This window comes from Aythya ferina (genome assembly GCF_964211825.1).
Source record: "Aythya ferina genome assembly, chromosome: 1".
Classification (NCBI taxonomy): Eukaryota; Metazoa; Chordata; class Aves; order Anseriformes; family Anatidae; genus Aythya; species Aythya ferina.
In genome coordinates, this window is record NC_140296.1 from 167039409 (window position 1) to 167059797 (window position 20389).

Genomic DNA, 20389 nt, shown 5'->3' on the forward strand with positions numbered 1-20389 from the left:
TGAATTGAAGACAGTATTTCTGTATTTCTAAATCAGCCATGGATGCAAACAATGTCTCCACCCATTTTTCTTTAATTATATTTGTGTGTGTGTGTGTGTGTTCTTCTAGTAGTTTACAAACAGGAAAGGAAAAAATCAACCCAAATGCTCTCGCAGTCTCCTGTGCGTTACTCGCTGGCGGGTGCTATAGACCAGTACTTGGGCAGGATCCAGGCGGCTGGGATTGTCAGAATAAAGAAGAGCAGCCTCAAAACAACCACAGAAATGCAGTACTCATCACAGGCAGGTCTGTCCCAGGCTGGATACCACTTGGAATCACCTGGAAAGAAAACAGATCACCGGGTTTTAGGTGTAACTGCGCTGAGGGCCACAAATTGAAGCAGAAACATCTGTGGTACTTACTAATGACTTTGTCACGCTCTGGGTTTCCTGGAGAGAGAAAAGAAGTGAATGTAAGCAGGCTTAGACATTGTGAATAATTTGATCTAAACAAAAGAGAATTAACTATGAGCCTGACAATGGGCAGAGAAGAAATACAGCAATGGGAGCTGCATTTCTTACCAGAAACATGAACCTGTTGACTTCAGGAGAGCCCTGCAGCGGCTCTTGGGGATTTGCTGCAGAGAGCTTGGTCACGTCTTACTGACTGCCCCCTGATAGTGGCTGGCATAGAGAGGACTCAGCTCTCAGGTACAATTATATCACATGTGTGGGGTACGTCCTGCTGCTAATATGCCTGTTGTTGTCCTTACTGTTTATTTTATTTATTTATTTATTTATTTATTTTTCCCCAGTACTTATATTTAAGAACTGCAGTCTGTAGCTGATGTCAAACTATCCCATCCATCAGGAATCCCCTCTCCTTCTTGTGATGCTGGTGTTTTAACACCTTTAATATCCCTAAGCATCACTGCTATGGTGGCTTCTGATTGCACTTTTTTTTTTTCATACTGTGTTTGGGACAACAGTATGCCTTCTGCCAGAGTCTTGTGTGTGCTGTTTCTGCGTGTGCCTGTGGAGGAGGGTGGGTTTTCTACTTACGACACAGGTTGTTGGCACACTGATCGCCCTTGCATTTGCTGCATGCTGCTCCCGTCTCGTAGGGGTGCCAGCCATAATTCCCTCTGTGAAGGAAAGTAACACTGCTCTGCACCTGCCATTAGCAGGATGCCAATTCCTCCTGCTCATTTGCTTTTGAGCTTGGGTTTTGCTTCACCTGCGTTGATGGGGAACAGTTTTTTGGGCTGCCCTCCCTGACCACCCCACTCCCCCCTAGCCCTAGATGTACCCAAATTCCCTGCAGATGTGGCCAGGCTGCCAGCACCCATGGCAGGGCCTTCGTGCTCTGGCAGTGACCTTCATGCTCTGACCCAGTAGGGCTGGGCAGCTCAGGACCTAGGCAGGATCCTGTCTTCACATGCTGGGAGCTGAGGCTCGGCAGGCATTTTCAGAGCCTCCATGTCCCTGTGTGCCCAGGGCAGGATGTGCAGGATGCAGGCGGTGCTGGATGTGACACGGCCCCATTTCTTAGCAGGCCTTAGCAGGCCCATTTCTTAGCCTGTTTGCAGTGTGCTCACCCAGCTCCAAAGCCATCTCTAGTGGAAATTAGATGCTGGCATTGATTAGCTGCAAAAAGGTAGAAAGCATCCATCCCGGCTGTAGCCAATACGCATATGACGGACCTCTGGATAAACTTTTGCCTTGAGCAGCCCCAGCTTTGTGAATCCAAGTCTGATAAAGCTCAGGCTGCAGCTGCAAGCACTGCACACTTTTACCCAAACCATTGACCTGAAAGTTTAATTCTGCAGGCAAATGTGTAAATATTTTTAGACTCTGGGTCTGTACCTTGGCAACTGTCTGCGGCCACGTTGGCACTGAGGAGCAAGGGAATAGTTTTCAAATGATCGCTTAAGTAGGCTCATTTCAGTATCTTACATTTTACCCTTTCTATCAGTGCCACTGCTTTTTGGCTACAACACATAGCCCCTGTTTAGTGAAAAAAGGCTGCTTGGATAGAGGTGTGGATCTTTCTCTGTTTTGGGGACCCATAAACACGTGAAAAACGGGCTGATCTGATCAAGCTGCACATTGTGGGAAGGAAGAAGGGGCAGGACCCAACCCCTGTGAAATATTTGTCATGGAAAAGCTTACGCCGGCCCGTAGTTGCAGATGAAGTGTGCTGCATTGGTTCCCGAGAAGTACTGCACCGTGGGACAGAAGTGGACAGCACAGCCAACCTTGTAGCTTCGAGCCCAAACGATCTGAAAAGACAAACATGAACGCCAGTGAATGAATATCTGCTTTAACACCTGAAGCATGAGGGAAAAGCCCTGCCCTCCTCTGTGTCGCACAGCAAGTGGGCTGAGGAGTGCTCCTTGGGCAAACTTTGCAGAGGAGAGCAGTAGTTTATCTCCCTGGAAAGTATTGAGCAGCCTCAGATCAAAATCCAACCCCTAGAGGCCCGTTTGTGAGCAGCCCTGCTGTCTGATAACCAAGGTTAACAATTGCAGGGTTGCGTGGCAGTGGCCCTCCCGTTCCTCTCTTTGTCCTTTCTCCTTGGGAATACTGGTTAGGAAAAAAAAGGTTAGGAAAAGTGATGCTTCCAGGAGCTGCAGCCGTCTCCGTACGTGTTGGCAGCACTCAGCTGTAGCAGAAGTGCCCCATGTGTCCCAGCCTGATGCGGGGACATTTCATCAGCCTTTGGCACAGCTCGTAGTGCCACACAGAGGCTGTCTGACAGAGGGGGGACCTCATCCCACCACACACTGCAGCCCACAGCCACTGCCGCTTCCTGATTTTAGGCTACTGCTTGGCTAAACCCGGTCATTTGATGGCTGTCCGGCTTTCTTCCAGGAAACAAAACACAACTGGGGGATGTAAAAAAAAGGACTCTTTTCCTTTTTAAAGTGGGGATGTAAGAACATCTCATGCATACAGGCACAAAAAATCACTACCGCACTTGGTTTGTTGAATCTTGGACAGAAATCTAGAATTCCTGTGTCCCAGTGGCAAGGCTGGTTCTTGGTTCAGGTGGAGAAGTTCCATGCCTACCTGTGTGTAATGGCCGCACACTCTTCTACAACTATTGGCAGTATAACTGTAGTCTTTGACCTCATTGTACCAGGAGGTGATGGCTCCTTTCACAGAAAATATCGAGAGCGAGCCAGTCCAGATGTTTTCTCCAACAGAGGTAAACCTGGGGTGAGTCTGCCCTGGCTCCCTGAGGTATGTGTTATGTTTAAACTGGCATCTCTTCGCCCAAGCTTTCGCAGTCTTTGCCAAATCTGGATCCCAAGTCTGCAAGATAAAGACAAGAGAAAATGGCTTGGGTACTTAAGCAATGCGGTAATGCAGAGCAGCTTCTGAAGCAGCTGGGACTCAGAAGTGTATATGCCCTGGGCTAGTCTGGTTTTTGCTTCTGCTGAGAGAATTCTGCATGGTAAATTTGCTTGTAGGTTTGTGTTTACTGGGAATTTTGTCACTTGTTAAATGTAGGGAAGATTTTGGGGTGGTGGGCAATCATAGTTGATGCTTCAAATGTTAGCGCTGAATTTGTATTTGTGGAGTCACTCATGCGCTTGCTATTCAATCCTACAGAGAGCTGTTATTTAAACCTTTGGATTATTTAAATATCTTTTGTTTGCATCGGAGGTGTAGCCAGATTCCTCTGGGTTTTCTTGTGCACTCAACCTGATTAAGCAAACACAGTGCTGTGCCTGCTAGAAACGCAGTGCCACCTCTGTGTGCCTGTAGCTTTTTTTTTTTTTTTTTGTACTGAAAATTCCTTATTTGTCCTTCTATGTATGGATTAAAATCTCTCAGTTACTTCTGCAAATTACAGAACCACTAGAGAAGCTGTTTTGAATGTATCATTAATGGTGATAGAGGAAAAGGACTTGGAGGTTCTTAGATTTTTTGTCTGTTTTACATAATATAGCTTTTTGGTACTGATGATATATATGTACTGAAATAATATGTGTAAAGTTTATGCTCTTAGTAAGTAATAAAAATTTGTAAGATCACATGAAAACAGATCTGCAGAGATTTGCAATTATTTTCTAACCCATGTCTTCCATTTCTCCCTGTGGCAAGCATTTGGGGTGGGAGTTTTCCTACAAAACTAACACACAAGTAATTTGCCTAGAAACACAGGATATGGAATATGAAAGGTAAGGCTGGGGGCAGAGGGTCTTAATTGAAGTGAATAGCTGATAATTCCTTAGATGATAGCTTTTAAATAGGATGAACAAAATCTGGTGTTGTTCACAAGTTGTCTTCCACTCCTAGCATTTCTGCAAGTCAAGACAGAGGCTGCAGTTTACATTCTGGCAATGCTGTGAGCTCACAAGAAGAAGACCACAATGAAAGCTGTGTGACAGTGATTGGTGGATCTTAGTGCTCTGCAGTCTTGTTTTTCAGATTCTGCTTAAGAGTCTGCACCCTTATTTTCTCCTTCATCCTGTAGCAGTGTTAATAATAACAGCTCAGTGTAAAGGTACTTTTCCTTTTTTGTACAAATGTTTCATCTGGCTGAAAAAGCAATGGGCAGAGATTTATAATCTGGAATGGTCTTTAGTTTAAGTGTAGTTTTAATCATAGTTTGCTTACAAAACCACATTTACCCAAAAAGATTGCAATCAAGTGCATGAGTAAAAAAGCACAGGAAAGGGAGGTTTGCCTATAAATATCTCTGCTGTTTGGGAAAATAGTAATTGGAGGTGGGTGTTTTTTCAGGAACCATTTTTCAGTTTTAGTTTTGTAACTCAGATGAGTTTTTCATTGATTTAGGGAAGGAAAACTGATTGTATGACTGGTGAAAAGTGATTCAGGAGCAGTCACTGCTGTGAAAGTCTTGATAAAAGCAGTGAGGATCTTTCTGCTGGTTTGGAACAGACCTAGACAGTACTTTGGGGGACTGTGAAGGGTGAATGGGAAGAAGGGTTCACATTTGTCTGGTTGAAAAAAAAAAAAAAAAAGTAGATCATTATTTTTAACAGCTGTGTTACTACTGTAGCTGTTGGGGCTTTGTCACTTGTACTTAAAGGAGTTTCTGTCTAGTATTTTCTTTTTAAAAAATATTTTTTCTAAAAGGTGGAAATGCCTTGAGTTCATATTCTTCACTTTTACGTATCTAGGTGAACAGTTATCTACAGGAAACAGAAGTTTCTTTTTTCTCGTTATCTTGAAAACAAGTCATCTTCTTTTCCTCTTTTTTGAAGTGCTTTAGTTGGTTAAAAAATTAATATACATGTGGTTTTCAATACTTTTAATTTCATAAAAGATTTGATCATACATTTTACTGCTTTCTCCACGTAAAATTATTCCTGTGAGAGGTCATACTCAAGACTGTTTTTGTTGGTGGTGGTGTTTTGGATTTTTTTTTTTCAGTGCTTTAAATGAAAGCTACCATGATTTTACTTCTTCTTTTATTTGTAATGACTCTTATTTGTTTATTCGCTCTTTTTTTCCACAAATTTCAGATCTACTTTTCAAAAAGATAAAGCAATGTTCACTGGAAATCTGGGGCCAACACTGGAGAGGTTTCCTAATGCCCCACTAAAGAAATCTGAAATAAAAAACACAGCAGAAGAGAAACTAAATTGTTTCCTGTCAGCAGCTTGCTAGCTGCTTGCCTACACCCCCCTAACAGGCACTTCTTTTCTGGTGTTTGAGAGCTAGAAATGTAAATGGAGCTGGTTTTGAACTTTGTTTTAGGTGTTGCTAACTGTGAATGGGGTTATGTCCTCTTCTGGTGGTGGCCATGTGGGATGATGAGAAGGAAGCAAGAGGAAAGGCCAGCATTAGGGCAATCATTATGGTCCAGGTGAAAGACCTCTGCACGTTATCCCAAGAAGAAACCTTTAGCATTAAAGGTTTCAAGCATTACCCAACCAAAGCACAAAAGGAGGTGGCTGTTACAAGAGGCAGCTCCCTAGCTTCTGGAATTGAACAATGCCTCCCAGATCAGGCAGAGATGAGCTTCACAACCCATAAGCCAACCTTGTGCATGCATTTACAGCTTCCCAAGTGTCACAGACCATCTTAAACATGAGGTGGCTACTTGCAGAGGCTGGGCTATGTTTTGAATCATGACAGATTATCTTTTGCATTGATGACTGCAGAGACAGGTACTGTGGTGCAGGACCTGATGCCTTCAGCCCCCAGTGCTGCCGCACTTGTTGCATTTGTTTTGGCTTCCTCTACAGCCCGGTGCCTAGGAACCACTGCTAATAGCTCTCTGCTGGCTCAGGCCGTGAGAGATTTGCAGAGAAAGCTAAATCAGAGCTCTTCAAAGCCTTTTGGCAATGTTCTCCGCCCTCGCCAACTCTAGTATGAAAGGTTGTGCTGAGGTCTGCACATAAATCACACCCCGGGCTGCGATGCCTTGGAATGAGGAGGCTTTTCACAGCACCAGCTACAGCACCAGGTTGGGGGTTGAAATCTTGAGTTTCAGATAAAGAAACTGAGCCAGGCAAAACTATACACGTACCCAACCGTATAAAGCCATCTGATAATCAGAGCCTTATCTGCTGTAAAAAGGAATTGCTGCTATGACTCCAGGAGACAGTTTCTTTCTTTTTTTTTTTTTTTTTTTTTAACATTTGATTACAGAAATCATCTTTAAGAACTGCAAAAACCACAATGATCAGTGCTGCCCGCTTGCACGTAAGCAGTGAAGATCCCCTTACCATGTAGAGCATGTCGCTGGCTCGTGGGCTCACTTCAGACCGGAATTTGTTATGCTCTGTCACACATTTCTCAATAAACTCAGCATCTCCAATATCAGGCAATGTCTGTGGTGTATAGGAGCCAGCAGAAAGGCAGAAACGCAGTAAAGCCAGCACGCAAGTGAAAAATCTGCTCATCATGATTCTCAGCCTCTGGTCTTCCAGCTTTAAGAGCAGAATAGTTCAGCTGAATAAAGTGGGTTTGGCTCCACTGGCAGCGTTTTGCTTCGAAGGCTTGTGGGCTGGACTTATCTTAGCCATGGTAATTGAATATGGCATTTGTCACAGGAAATGAGTCATATTTCAGAGCGTTGCTAAGAGAATAAGGAAATTAAGCTGCAAGTTCGCATCAGAGCTGTAGAGGCTTTGTCTCTCTCTCTCTTTTTCCTTTTCAATTTCTTTTTCTTTAATTGTGTTGAGCAAGCTTCTTCTCTCCTAACTTTTGGTTTTTAATTGTTTGGGGTTTTGGCCCTTTCCTCCCACCCACAGCAATCAAAACATGTTGCAGTAAAGTTTTGGATAATTTTTCTGTTTTTCATTAAAACAGCACTGCTGTTAAGGCTGCTCCTCTGAGCCAAAATGCAATGAAAAATAATTGATGTGAACTGTGAGTTTTACTCTAGCGTGAGCAATCATTGTGGTTGTACATTTATTTGTTGGAGGGGTAAGTTTGGTTGAGAACAACAACCTAAACATGCTGCACTTGCTGATGGGATTCTCCTGTGACCACACATTCGTGGTACATGTTGCTACCCATTTTTCTTTCCAGGCATTAGTAATTCTTTAATCACTCCCCGTGACCTGAGCACCAGGCAGAGTTGGGTGCCATGAAGCTTGATGCTGCCTCGTGCCTGGTGCCCAGCACCCACACCAGGCTTCACAGCCAGGAGGAAGGAGTTGAAGTCCCAGGCACATCTGCCCAACACTCCCTGCCCAGACTCACCACCCTTTCCTCACGTTGCCTTTAACTATTGCCTCTCCATCAAGTTCAGGCTTTCTCCTGTGGTCCCAAGGCTGCTTACAGGCAAAAAGGCCTCCGGAGGAAATCATGTGAATGAAACATGGTGCTCAGAGCTCCCCTGCAGACCACGTCTGACAGCAGAAGGTGGGTTGAGGTGAGAGGTGGGTTGACCCCGGCCAGCAGCCAAGCACCCAGGTAGCCACTTGCTCACTCCCTGTCCCCAGCAGGACAGGAGGAGAAAGCAGGAAGAACAAAAGTGAAAAAACTCATGGGTCAGGATAAAGACAGCTCAGCAGGTGTGGAAGGAAGGGGGAAAAGCAGTGGCCACTTTGGAAGCCACTTCTGCCCCCTTCTTCCTCTACTGCTTTTATTGCTGAGCATGTTGTTATGTGATGTCCAATATCCCTTCTGACAGTTCAGGTCCTGTCTGTTAAAGGTAAACACAATAATTGTGTTGTTGCTGATGTTTGTTGCTGCTGTTGTTTTTTAAGGTCTTGATGCATAATTTTGAGAACACTATTTTGTTAATCAAACTATTTATTCCTTAGTAACTAGATGTATATATGTTTATTCTCCAGATCTTTATTTAAAGCCATTAATTTAAAACATTACTTATCTCTTAGTATAACAGATGGCGGCAGACAAGAACTGACAGTGGTGAAATTAAATATGAGTTTTCTTGCATTGTGAAATTTTGCTGTGTATCATAGAATCACAGAGATCATCTAGTCTGCCCTCCCCCCAGACAGGATCACCTAGAGCACATTGTGCAGGAAATATGACAAGAAATATGACAAGCACTTGGATAGTACAGAATAGTACAACCACCAATAGCACAGCTTTAATGGAGAGTAACACACACAGGCTAAGTGTAATAAAGGACGAGCTTTATTCTTCCTGCTCTTAAAAAGGAATGCATACAGTTAAGTCTCCACTATCTACAACAAATTATGGTTGGGATAATTCAAAGTTAATGGAAATGAGTTATTGCTTCTTTTGGATCCAGAGTGCCCCTTCAGACAAGTCTTTGTGATGCTCCAGGTTTCCAGAAGGCTTGTTGGTATATACAACAGTGTGTTGTATATGCTGGAGGCAGCATGGTGCCTCCAGCAATCTATACCTGAGCCACAGTTAAGAAGCTCTTACAGAAATAGAAGCCATGATAATAAATTACAATAACTCTATGCGCTGCCACTTAATTCTTTCCCTGAATGCAGAGGAAGATCTTTCTATGGTGGGTAAACATCAGAAATATAATGGAGAAATAATGGAGTGTTTTTTTTTTTTTTTAAATGTGTGCAATTCTCTGACAAAGATATAGTGGTGTGATCACTATCAGTATCTTAAATGATCATTACTCATATATAAATGTGTGTGGAAACCTCTGCTGTATTAAAAGAGTACCTGCAGCGCTCAGTACCAAAAACAGCAGCCTTAAAATCAAGACACTAAGACAGTAGCTGTCGCAAGAGGAACGTGGCTGCCCAGCTGGGGGGGTGTGGGCTGGAGGCCCGGGGGGACGGGGTCGCGGTGGTGGCCGGGGCTGCGTGTCCCAGTCTGGATACCAGTTGTCATAACCTTAAAAACAGCAAAGAAAGAGGTGTTAGAACCTGTCCAGCTTAGCCACACTCATAGGAAAGCAACGAAGAGAATTGGATACGTACTTATCAGCTTCTCACGTTCTGCATTTACTGTGGAGAGATGAGAAAAAGGACATAAATGTGACCGTCACTCAGTGATGTTTCTTAGCATAAAAAGGCATGCCAGTGCTGCTGCCTGGCTGATGGCAGCAGTGCTGTCGGTGTTGCAAGCGTCTGGCAGGGGGCAACTCAGTCAGCAAGGGGGCTCCCCACTGAGGTGGGGTTAGTGCTTTTTGTTGAGCAGGAGGAGAAGCAGAAGAGAAGCAGCTGCAATGGGAAGTATTGGTGGCACGGGGAGGAGGGAAGTAAATAAAAATGAGACTTGAAATTTATTTTAAATTGATACACAAATCAAATTTATATAGTTAGAGACAGACAAATCTAACTACAGAATTTGTCAGAAAAAAACAGATCTTTACTAAGAGCTTTGATGCATTTGCAGGATTGCACATGTGCCCCTACTGACATTGTGATTTGTCCTATAGGAGAATATGGTAAAACTGGTTCTAGGATCTAGCTCTTAAAAAGCTCTCTTCCTCCTCTCCCTCCCCCTAGTCATTGTGATGCTTCTAGTTTTTCTGTGGTTCATCAACTTGTGACTTCGAGATGAGTCAGCCAGGATGTCACAGAAGGAAATAAGAATACCAAATGCTCAATTATTTCTACAGCTGAAGCTATCTAGTGCCTGGCTGGTAGAGAACATCTCTATTAAACCTCTGTACAAAAGTCATATTTAAGACATTGTTGCATGCTTTTTACTCTCTGATTATTTAAAACACTGTTTCTGACAAATCTGGAACTAGGTGTAAGAACAAAAGTCCACAGGTGCAAACGTGGAAAAACAAGCTTTCACTGTGGTATTTCAGAAAACTGTAGAAGTAAGTGTGTTTTTCAATACAGCCTGATTGGTTCCAAACTATATATTTTTTTGCAAAATGTGATCTAAAATATTAAACAAGCAGGAAAGCAGAAGTTAAACACACTATTTCTTGTAGAAAAACAAAACAAAACAAAACAAAAACAGATGGGAATATTTGTGAGGGATATTTTAGATTTGATTTCTTGGTCAGTTAAAAGACAAAAAATAGTCTGATATTTCTCTTCTTTGGAAACTCTGTTTTCTATCCCTGGGAGCTTTAAATAACAAAATATCCCAATCAATTCCTTCTTATACTATTTTAACCAGGGCTTAGTCCCGTTGGTCTGTGGTGGGCTACAGACTCACTATGCGTTTAGCACATTTCTCCTCTGCTGTATTTCCACTGATAATTGTGATGCTTTTAGCTCCTCAGCAGATCACTTCAGTCTTACCACAGAGCTTGTCCACACACTTGTCATTACTGCATCTACTGCATGGTGGTCCCTCTTCATAAGGTTTTGTTGGGTAATTCCCCCTGCAGAGCAGAAGAGCAATACTTTGTTAGCTCTGTCTTTGGAAAATAATTTAAATACATGGTTTCATCATATTGCTAGAATAATTTGCCATTGTAACCTATTATCAGGGAAAAATAATTTTATGCAAAAAAAATGATCATTATCATTATTTGAAATTCCTCTTGGATCAGACTAAATCTTTCACTGACATGGGGAGGCTTCTTGGGTAATACTGTACTATTCAGACTAACTATACAGGAATCTGCCTCTAGCCCCTCTTTACCCACACATACTTTAAATTAATCTGTAAAATGTATGTCCAGAAATCACAGGGCATGGAATAAACTAGAGGATTGTCTTCTTTTTTTCATAGTATCACTTAGGTTGGAAGAGTCCCTTAAACCCGTCTACTCCAACCATCAACCTAACACTACCAAGTCCACTACTAAATCTTGTGCTTTAGTGCCACCACATCCACATTTCTCTTAAACACCTCCATGGACAGGGATTCTACCAGGGATACTCCCCTAGGGAGCGTGTTTCAGTACCTAGCCATCCTTTCCATGAAGAAAGTATTCCTGGTCCTTAGTCTAAACCTCCCCACGGTGCAACTTAAGATCATTTCCTCACATCCTGTCACTTGTCACCTGAGAAATGAGACTGACACACTCCTTGCTGCAGCTTCCTTCCAGGTAGTTGTAGAGAGAGATGAGGTCTCCCCTCAGCCTCCTCTTCTCCAAACTAAAAATGCCAGCTCCCTCAGCCGCTCCTCATGAGTCTTGTTCTCCAGCCCCTTCACCAGCTCTTCCCCGAACACATTCCAGAAACTCAGTATCTTACTTGTAGTGAAGGGCCAAAACTGAACACAGTACTTGACGTGCAATTACTTCTGCAATTAATTCAATTGCACCGTTCCTACTATTCCTGCAGAGACTGAACTCAAAACAGATTTTATCTGGCAATGCTTGCTGATGGTGAGTGCCCTCAGCCTGAGCCTGCTCACCTGCTTTGTTAGAAAGGGATTTTCTGCAGCCCAGACTCTGCCCAGCACCTTATAAACAGACAGGGGACCCACTAACATGTGGACATAGCTTCTTCAGAAATTTGTTACAACTGCTCCTGCCATTAGTAACATCTGATACCAGGTCAGTTATAGGTTAGTTAAAAAGCAGAAAAATGAAACCCCAAATGCCATAATTGACTTACGCTGGCCCATAGTTACAAACAAAATGCGCTGCACTATAGAGTCCTTGAAAATTTTCTACTGTATCGCAGAAGTGAACTGCACAGCCAACTTTGTAACTTGTTGCCCAAACAACCTGAAAGGCAAAGTGAAATATGTGATGCACCTGAAGGACTCAAAAAACAACCAGAATTCACAGTATTGAATCAGAAGGAACTAGTGGCTGAACTGAAGGATCTTGTGGCAGCTTAAAACAGACAATACAGGAGCAACATCAACTGCTCAAAGTACAGCAGAGACCTGACTTGAGCAGAGTCTGACTTAAGACCATTAGGTGGTTTTGCACTTATTACCTGGCTCCCTTGGAAACATGACATTGTTAGGGGGATAATCCTTTTCAACCATTAGTGAACAGAGGGCTCAGACACCCCTGCAGCTCAGAATATAGTTCCAATCTCATCCAGCAGTAAACTGCAGGGCAAAACCACTGCCATAATTCCTGTTCCAAAGCAGTCTGGTCTAAGCCTGCATTTTTTCTCTGAAACCATTACACTTATAAACAACTAGACAGAGAAAAAACTCACCTGTGTATAGTGACCACATATTCTAGTACAGCTACGGGTGTTGAAATCGTAGCTTTTGAATTCATTAAACCAGTCATTCAGAGCTGCATGCACAGAAAAGATGGAGGCTGTGCCAGTCCAGATGTTTTCTCCTACAAAAGTAAAGGTGGGGTGCATCTGCTGTGGTATTTTAAGGTAGCTGTTGTGCCGAAACTTGCACTTCTTTGCCCATGCTTTGGCAGACTTAGCTAAAGCAGGGTCCCAGGACTGTACAAAGGAAAGAAAACATACTAGGCATAATAACTCTGAAAACAAACACACAAAAAAACATAATAACACTGCATTGCAGTGACTTAGTTGGATTCAAACAGTTTTAAACAGAAGACTGCAAAGATTTCTTTTCCCCTGACTCCCACTGAACTGCATTCAGTTTCTTTCCCTGTCTTTTCAACTCCCACAACAATTTTTTTCTTCTTTCTCCCTCAGATATTGCAAGACATGTAGTATCTATCCCTGTCCTGTGGTATCTGACTTTTTACAATACTTAGAGCTGGACAGCAGTGTTTAAGCTGCCTGGTCCATGAGGAGACTGGTTTGTGAGACTTACAGAAAGATTTTATGCTGCTGGATAACTAGGCAATAAAATAGCAGGTCAAATTCAGTATACAAAATTACAAGTAAAGGCACATGAGGAGGAAAAATAATTTTGACTTAGTATTCATGACAGATTTGGAGCTGACTCTTACTGCTTGTAAATCTATGCTTAGCAGTAGTATAAAGGGCAAATAAAGTATTAGAAATTCCTCAAGAGGGACTGGAGAATGAACCCAAATATATAAGTTCACCACTGAAGAAGTCCTGTTAAATACTGTGTGCAGTGCCTCGTCTTAAAAAGGGACACTAGAACTGGCAAGGGCACAGAGAATATGGGGGATTGTCAAATACTAAGGATGCTCTGTAGCTTTCTGCGGAGACAGCTGAATGTCTTGTGAAGTATGCAAATAAGCAATGATTACTTGCTCTTTCCAGTACAAGGATCAGAGACTATCAAAGGAAGCTAGCAATTAGCAAGACCAAATCAAATGCAAGGAGATTTTTACATATCATGTAGTTAAGACTGCAATTTTGCTACAAGATATTAAGGGTGATAGAAGCTTGCATAGGCTGAAAAAAAGTCATGCAAGAAAAACCCATCACAAGCCTTTAAAGAAAATGTAGCACCTCTCATTCAAGAGTTTCTGTATATTTGTCCTTCCAGGACTGCACGATCTTTGGTCTGAGCAGCTAAATTTACTCCTGTTTTCTAGCATTCTAACGCAAACATTTATTTTTTTTAACAAAATGCCAATAAATTAACATTTTGAGTAGTCTGACTTTTACATCGTTATCTGAACTTCCTTTCACAGAACTTATATCAGGCTGCAGTTGTGCATTTAACTTCCTTTTCAGCTAAGCAGCACTGCTGGAGGGTTCAAAGTAATGACGTAAAGTGACTGGGTTTGCCTCCCCCAGCTATCTCTCTACCTATTCCTTACGTACTCCATTGAGCAAGCTGAGACCTATCCATGGCCTGCTCTGATATCCATTATGTTTATGGGAAGATCTGTTTTCCAGCCCAGCTACTGGTATCCCTACTCTCCAAACAGCACAGCAAAGGAAGATGAGGTGTCTATACGGGTGTCTAAAGGGGCAATCCCCTTTCTTCAATACGGATTCTAGATTGGAAGACACAAGGTGAGGTGCTAGATTTTCAATAAGCCATGTTGCCTTTCAGGAGCTTTCTAATGCCAAGCAGCTTCCCTGTATGAAAGCTGGACTAACATAAGGAAGATTATTGTCCCTCTTTGAAAAAGATAAATGAAATGCTGAGAACTGAACATTACATATATTTTTTTGTAACACAGTCCTTTGCTATGGGTGACGTTTAGAATTGCAACCTGTCCCCAGACAAAGAATCCTCTTCCAATTAATAAGACAGAACAGTACTGTGAAAATTAATTGCTTTTTTATTTCCTACAAAGAACTATCAGATATAGTACCAAAATCATTGACACAAACAGAAAGGAAAACACAGAGCAACTGAAGAGTAAGGTGGGCTAACTCAGCAGCACCATCTATGTTAATTTTCAAAGCAATCACAAACGCCTCCTTACCATGCGAAACATATTGCTGGCTGGTGGATTCGTTTTGGATCGAAAGTTGTTGTGAGCACTCACACAGTCTTCAATGAACTTTGCATCTTCAGTGTCAAGCAAGTGATATTGTGCATACACACGACAGCAGGCAAAGAGATCCAGTAAGAGCACTGCAGAAAAAAAAGATGTGATTTTCATAATTCTTCAATGCTCTCGGTATTTTTTCTTAAGTTTTTAAAAGAAATATCCCTTAGGTGGAGATAATGCTGCTAAGCAGTTTCTCTGTAGTCCTCTGGGTGTGGAAGCTCTTCAAAGTGTCAGAGCAACAGGAAGTGGAATTGCTTCACAAGGTACAGAACCATCTGACATCACCGCTGGCTGTCTGAGGGTAAGCTGTGGAACACGCATCTGCCACACATATTGCCAAGGGGTACTGCCACACTTAAATGTCTGCCTTTTCTTTGAATGCCTTCCATCCTGGTTGAATGCCAAGCCATTCTGTGGCTGCAGGTCTTATCTGAAGAGGTGCTGCGCAGCAACTTTGCTACAACCTCTGTCAACCATAAAAATTGTAGCTATGACACAATACAGATCTGCTGTTCAGGTGCTTTTCCTACTGTGCAGCTTAGTTGTGCCAAGTCAACTGCAATTATTTTGTAGAATCTTTCTTCCATTTCAGAGTTACTCTAGGAATAAATGGAATTAGCGAAACTGCATATATTAAATTTTGTGTCCCCACCAGGACAAAAATAAACAAACAATCAATCAATAAAAATTGTTCCTAAGCAGCAGCTTGCTGTGGAACCCTCTAAGCTTCTGATTTGGTGTTTAGCAAAAGTATGACATTGAAATCCCAAGCATAAATGAGGGTGTTGATTCTCACCTTCACTAGCCACCTGTTTATCTAATAGGCTGAAGTTCTTGGAAGAGCTTTCTGTGCTCATGTGAGGAGAGAAGCTGTAGGATTACCACTCCTGAGGTAAAGTTCCAAGCCTGATCCCTTTCTGGGGCAGTAGGATGGGCAGTGCTGGGATTTGTATTCTCACCAGCTGTTCTACAAGCTGGTTAATTTAATTTAATTTTTTTTTCAAACCTGTAGCCCCCCAACATTTATATCTATCTATCCCCTTAACGGGAGTCATGCAATTACATATTTATCTCTGTGAATGCGTATGGATGTTAGTGCATTACTAATTCTCTGCAGCCTCCTCCCCTTGTGCCTGCCATGATTTGTCCGATTTCATGAAGGTAGGACCAGCTGCAAGAGGCAACAGTGTGGGCACCTTCTGAGGTTTTGGATCTTTTGGGAAAGAAACAAAAAGGGGACCTACAATTATTTTTGTTTGACAGGCTTACCACAGCCCTTACAGAGGGGCCCTCACAGCAGAGACCAATGGGATGAGGTTCAGCACCACTAAGTGCTGGGTCCTGCACTTTGGTCACAACAACCCCATGCAGCACTACAGGCTTGGGGCAGAGTTGCTTGAAAGCTGTGCATAGGAAAAGAATCTGGGGTGTTGGTCGATACTTACCTGAACCGGAGCGAGCAGTGTGCCCAGGTAGCCAAGAAGGCCAATGGCATCTTGGCTTGTATCAGCAATAGTGTAGCCAGCAGGATCAGGGAAGTGATCATCCCCATGTACATGTACTCAGCTCTGATGAGGCCACACCTCGAGTACTGTGCTCAGTTTTGGACCCCTCAATACAAGAAGGATGTCGAGGCCCTGGAGCATGTCCAGAGAAGGGCTATGAAGCTGGTGAACACAAGTCCTGTGAGGAGCGGCTGAGGGAACTGGGGTTGTTTTGTCTGGAAAAGAGGATGCTCAGGGGAGGCCTTATTGCTCTCTACATCTACCTGAGAAGAAGGTGTGGGGAGCTGGGGGTCGTTGTCTTCTCACAGATAACTAGTGATAGGACTAGAGGGAATGGCCTCAAGGTGCACCAGGGGAGGTTCAGGTTGGAAATGAGGAGACATTTCTGCTCAGAAAGAGCAGTCAGGCATTGGGACAGGTTGCCCAGGGAGGTGGTGGAGTCACCGTCCCTGGGGATGTTCAAGGAAAGGTTGGATGTGGTGCTTAGGGACATGGTTTAGTGGGTGACATTGGTGGTAGGGGATGGTTGCAGCCCTCAGAGGCACAATAGACTTGGACAGAGCGGGATCAGGACAAGATTTGTCCTTGCTTCCCATTTTGTTTTACAATAGTTTCCAGTGCTTTGAAACTCTCCCAGAAAGATCACAGTGTAGTGGGTTTATGTGGCAAGGTTTTGGTAGCAAGGGTCCGTAGGGGTGGCTTCTGTGAGAAGAATCCAGAAGCTGCCCCATACTAGATAAGGGGCCCGATGCTGGCCAGAGACGAACCAATACGTGATGTTGTTTGTGCCTCTGTGAGGGCAGATTGAAGAAAGGAAAAAACAACAACAACAAAAACAACAACAACAAAGCTGGGAGAGAGGTGTGAGAAGCAGCCCTGCAGCCCCCAGGGTCAGTGCAGCAGGAGGGCAGGAGGTGCTCCAGGCAGGCAGCAGCAGTTCCCCTGCAGCCTGTTGCAATTGGCACCTGGTGTACCGCTACCAGTGCCAAGGTCACTTATCTAGCAGAGTTTCTATTCTCATCTGCTGTCTTGCTCTGTCCCAGAAATGGGGTGTAGGCATTGGCAAGAGTGATGGGGCCCTCACCATTATGGTCAGTGCTCCCCTCCCCTCCTTCTAAACTGAACATCGATGAAGGCTCATCACCTACTTGTCCCTTAGAAGTTATCTTGCCTCTTTGCTAAGCCAGGCCCAACTGACTTCAGTTTACTGACAGTTATTATCTGAAAAGGCACAGGAAATCTGTAAGAATCTGAAGCTTTTGCTCAGATGGACTTTATGTAAAAACATGACTATATTACATTGACAAGCAATTCATACAAAAATTATTAGCAATGTAGTAAAACTGCGCCATTAATTTAGCAATCCAGTGATCTAGCAGTTTTATATTTGTGCAGCAGAAATGTTCTGCTTGGAGACTGAAAACTGAGACTTTTTTGAAGCAGAAAAATTTGATATATGCAGGATAGTCCGGGTTGTAAGATCACAGAATCATAAAATATCCTGAGTTGGAAGGATCATCGAGTATAAACTCCTGGAAGATGCTTTCTTGGAGAAGATGACTCTGGCTCCATCTAGTGATTACATCTAATTAAAGTAGAAGTGCTGTCTGCCCATAAGCATCTAGAAGTGATGTTTTCATAAAAAGAATTATAATCTTTCACCAGCATTAATCAGCCTTTCTCATAAACCAGATGAAAATGAAGCCTTGTGATTTGGATATCCACACAGTATTTGTCTGGACAATACAAACATTGCCTGTCCCTGCATAAATCTCAAGTGAGATTTAGCACAATGAGTGTGGCATGGGCAGGAAGCTGTACAGCCCAATTATTTGAAAAAAAAGATCCCATGGTTAGGTTCCCCTTTCTCACTTTGCACCTTTCATTTTAAAATGGCTAGAAACATAAGAATAGAAACAAAAATAGAAGAATAGAAACATAGTAAGAAGTAGAAACATAATGGATATAAACATTATTTATTTATGTATTTATGCAATCATTTTGGTAGTAATGAGGGTATAAACAATCTTAGAATTAACAAGGGAGGCCATGAGTGTGGTTGGACTGCAGGCTGTTTTACTGTTGTTTTGGTTAGGCCACTTTGTACAGTGCTGCTTACTGCAACTACGCCCCATAGCCTAACTGAGCAGAACTGTAATGCGCAGCTTGCTGACCTCTCTGAACAGTCTACGGGGATGCCATATGGACCAAAGTACAAGAGGTTGCTAGTTGTTCTTAACCTTGTGGTGCCTACCTCCTGCCAGTAAAGATGGCCCTTTATCACATCTTTGGTCTTCAAGCCCAGCCTGTTTCACACCCTCCTTCCAACCAAAGAATAAGGGATGTGTGATACATCCGCCAAAGGCTGTCTCCTCCCTTTGGTGATAGGCCTGCTGAAAACCAAAGTCACGACAAATAGGCAGTGATAATGCTGGGGAAGACAGTGGTCTCCTGAGTGACAAGTATTGAGTGACAAGTGGTGCCCAGTGACAGGACAAGGGGCAATGGACAGAAATTGAAACACTGGAGACTACACCTAAACATCAGGATGGACTTTTGTCTTGTGAGGTTGCCTGAGCATTGTCACAGGCTGCTGAAAGCAGTTGTGAAGTCTTCCTCCTTGGAGATATCAAAAGTCATCTGGGCATGGTTCTGGGCAACCTAGGTATCCCTGCTTGAGCAAGGGCATGGACAAGGTGGCCTCCAGAGGTGCCTTCTAACCTCAACCTCTCTGTGCTCCTGTCATTCCTTCATGGAGCTGAAGCTCCACTGGGTTGTGCACAATGAGGGATTTTGAATGATCTCAACAACATAGATACAGGAAGCTTGTTGCAGAGTACATGTGTATGCCTAGCTGTGCTGCATCTCTGGTTATCTCTTTATTTTTAATTTCAAGGTGCTAAATGAGAAGATTAAAAAAAATAAGGCTTTTCTGCTGTCCATTGTACATCCATTTTCTTAGGATAACACCTGAAATAGTTGGTGCATGGCAGTAGCATGAAAATGTGTATATTCAAGAACCACTATAATACTATTGGAATATTACTGAAAAATACTCAGGAATCTCCTGACAGAGGATACAGAAAGCCATTACAGTCCACCTCCATGCTGTTTTTAGAAAAATGTTATTTGGAATGAACTACCTTCTCAGCCACACCTAGACTTCCTCCCAAAGACATTAGGGTATTAGGCAAATTAGGGAATGGAGCAAAGTATTTTTTGTGTGGACACAAGTACCATCACTGAGGATAGTAACAGCCTGTCAGTGTGTAGATATATCATTCCAGTGCCTCACAATACTGAGACTATAGTTATTCTAACTCTTCTCGGTAGCAAAGTATAATAGAAAATTAGGTCATCCATGCACAAAATTTTATATTGCAGGTACTAAGCAATCTTTTTCCTTACAACGTTCGAAATTAAGCTTTACAACCATAAGAAGCCATCTAAATGAAGATTTTATCTTCAGAGACCTAACTTTCAGCTAAAGCACTGGGAAGAGCTGCTGCTCAGGAACTTTCATACTGTGCAATTTTGTATGAAGGAGTTGCCTATTTATGGTCTTAGGTATTAGACTCCTAGATTTGAGAATGTAATCCAAATTTTAAATAAAAGGCTAATATATTTAAAGTCTGCTCTGTGTTTGAGTAATTTTAGAATAGAAAACCAACTGAAGAAAAAGCTATCATGTCTGATTAAATTAATCTACAACAGAAGTCTAGCTTATTTTCTTTGAGACTCTTTTATAATATTTTATTTTTTTATGCAATCAGTGGAAAATACCAGTACAGATTTAAATCATCAACTGCAATGTTTTAGATCTGAGTTGTCTATCATAGACACAAAGAAAGGAAATATAAAACAAATTTGTTCCAAAAGACAAACTCATGGAAGATTCCTTTAAGTTCAGATTGAGTTCCGAACAGTAAGAAAATAGCAGAATTTGACTTTTTTTTGTTGTTGTTGTTTTATAATAACGGTGAAACATTACCCAATAATAATGTATTTTAACAGTTATTTTAGCATTTATTAGATAAAACTGATACAATTAAGAAAATCTACTTTATTAAACTGGTAACAAAACCAGCTTTGGATCCTTCTGTAAATATAATTTGTTTTTAAGAGAAAGTGAAATTAAAGCATATGAATTAAAGACTTGCTCTCTTAGATATAGAAGAATAAAATCTGTGTTGAATAAAAGGACTTAAGCAGG

General features: G+C 42.4%; 1 protein-coding gene across 3 annotated transcripts; it reads right to left on the bottom strand.

Annotated features, from left to right (window-relative positions):
• Positions 1-54: 54 nt before the first annotated feature.
• LOC311435508 (glioma pathogenesis-related protein 1-like) lies at positions 55-15632 on the bottom strand. Of its 3 annotated transcripts, none has more exons than XM_084516597.1 (6): positions 14603-15602; positions 3052-3297; positions 2152-2261; positions 1042-1124; positions 403-429; positions 55-319 (listed from the first exon to the last, which is right to left on the bottom strand). In XM_084516597.1, the coding sequence occupies exons 1-6, from the start codon at positions 14780-14782 to the stop codon at positions 168-170; spliced, it is 798 nt and encodes a 265-aa protein (XP_084372723.1). In that variant the 5' UTR covers positions 14783-15602; the 3' UTR covers positions 55-167. The 3 variants fall into 3 exon arrangements, with proteins under 3 accessions (XP_084372723.1, XP_084372722.1, XP_084372721.1); XM_084516596.1 differs by lacking the exon at positions 14603-15602 and adding an exon at positions 6690-6967; XM_084516595.1 differs by lacking the exons at positions 55-319; positions 403-429; positions 1042-1124; positions 2152-2261; positions 3052-3297 and adding exons at positions 8556-9267; positions 9354-9380; positions 10641-10723; positions 11910-12022; positions 12471-12716 and having other exon boundaries at positions 14603-15632.
• Positions 15633-20389: the final 4757 nt, after the last annotated feature.

What these genes read in the sequence shown, in the direction of transcription:
- LOC311435508 (XM_084516595.1), bottom strand. Translation starts at nt 14,782, where the DNA reads ATGAAAATCACATCTTTTTTTTCTGCAGTGCTCTTACTGGATCTCTTT. An exon ending in CCAGCAATATGTTTCGCATG is followed by an intron (nt 12,717 to 14,602) that starts GTAAGGAGGCGT and finishes TCCTTTGTACAG; the next exon opens with TCCTGGGACCCTGCTTTAGC. An exon ending in TATGTGGTCACTATACACAG is followed by an intron (nt 12,023 to 12,470) that starts GTGAGTTTTTTC and finishes TTTGCCTTTCAG; the next exon opens with GTTGTTTGGGCAACAAGTTA.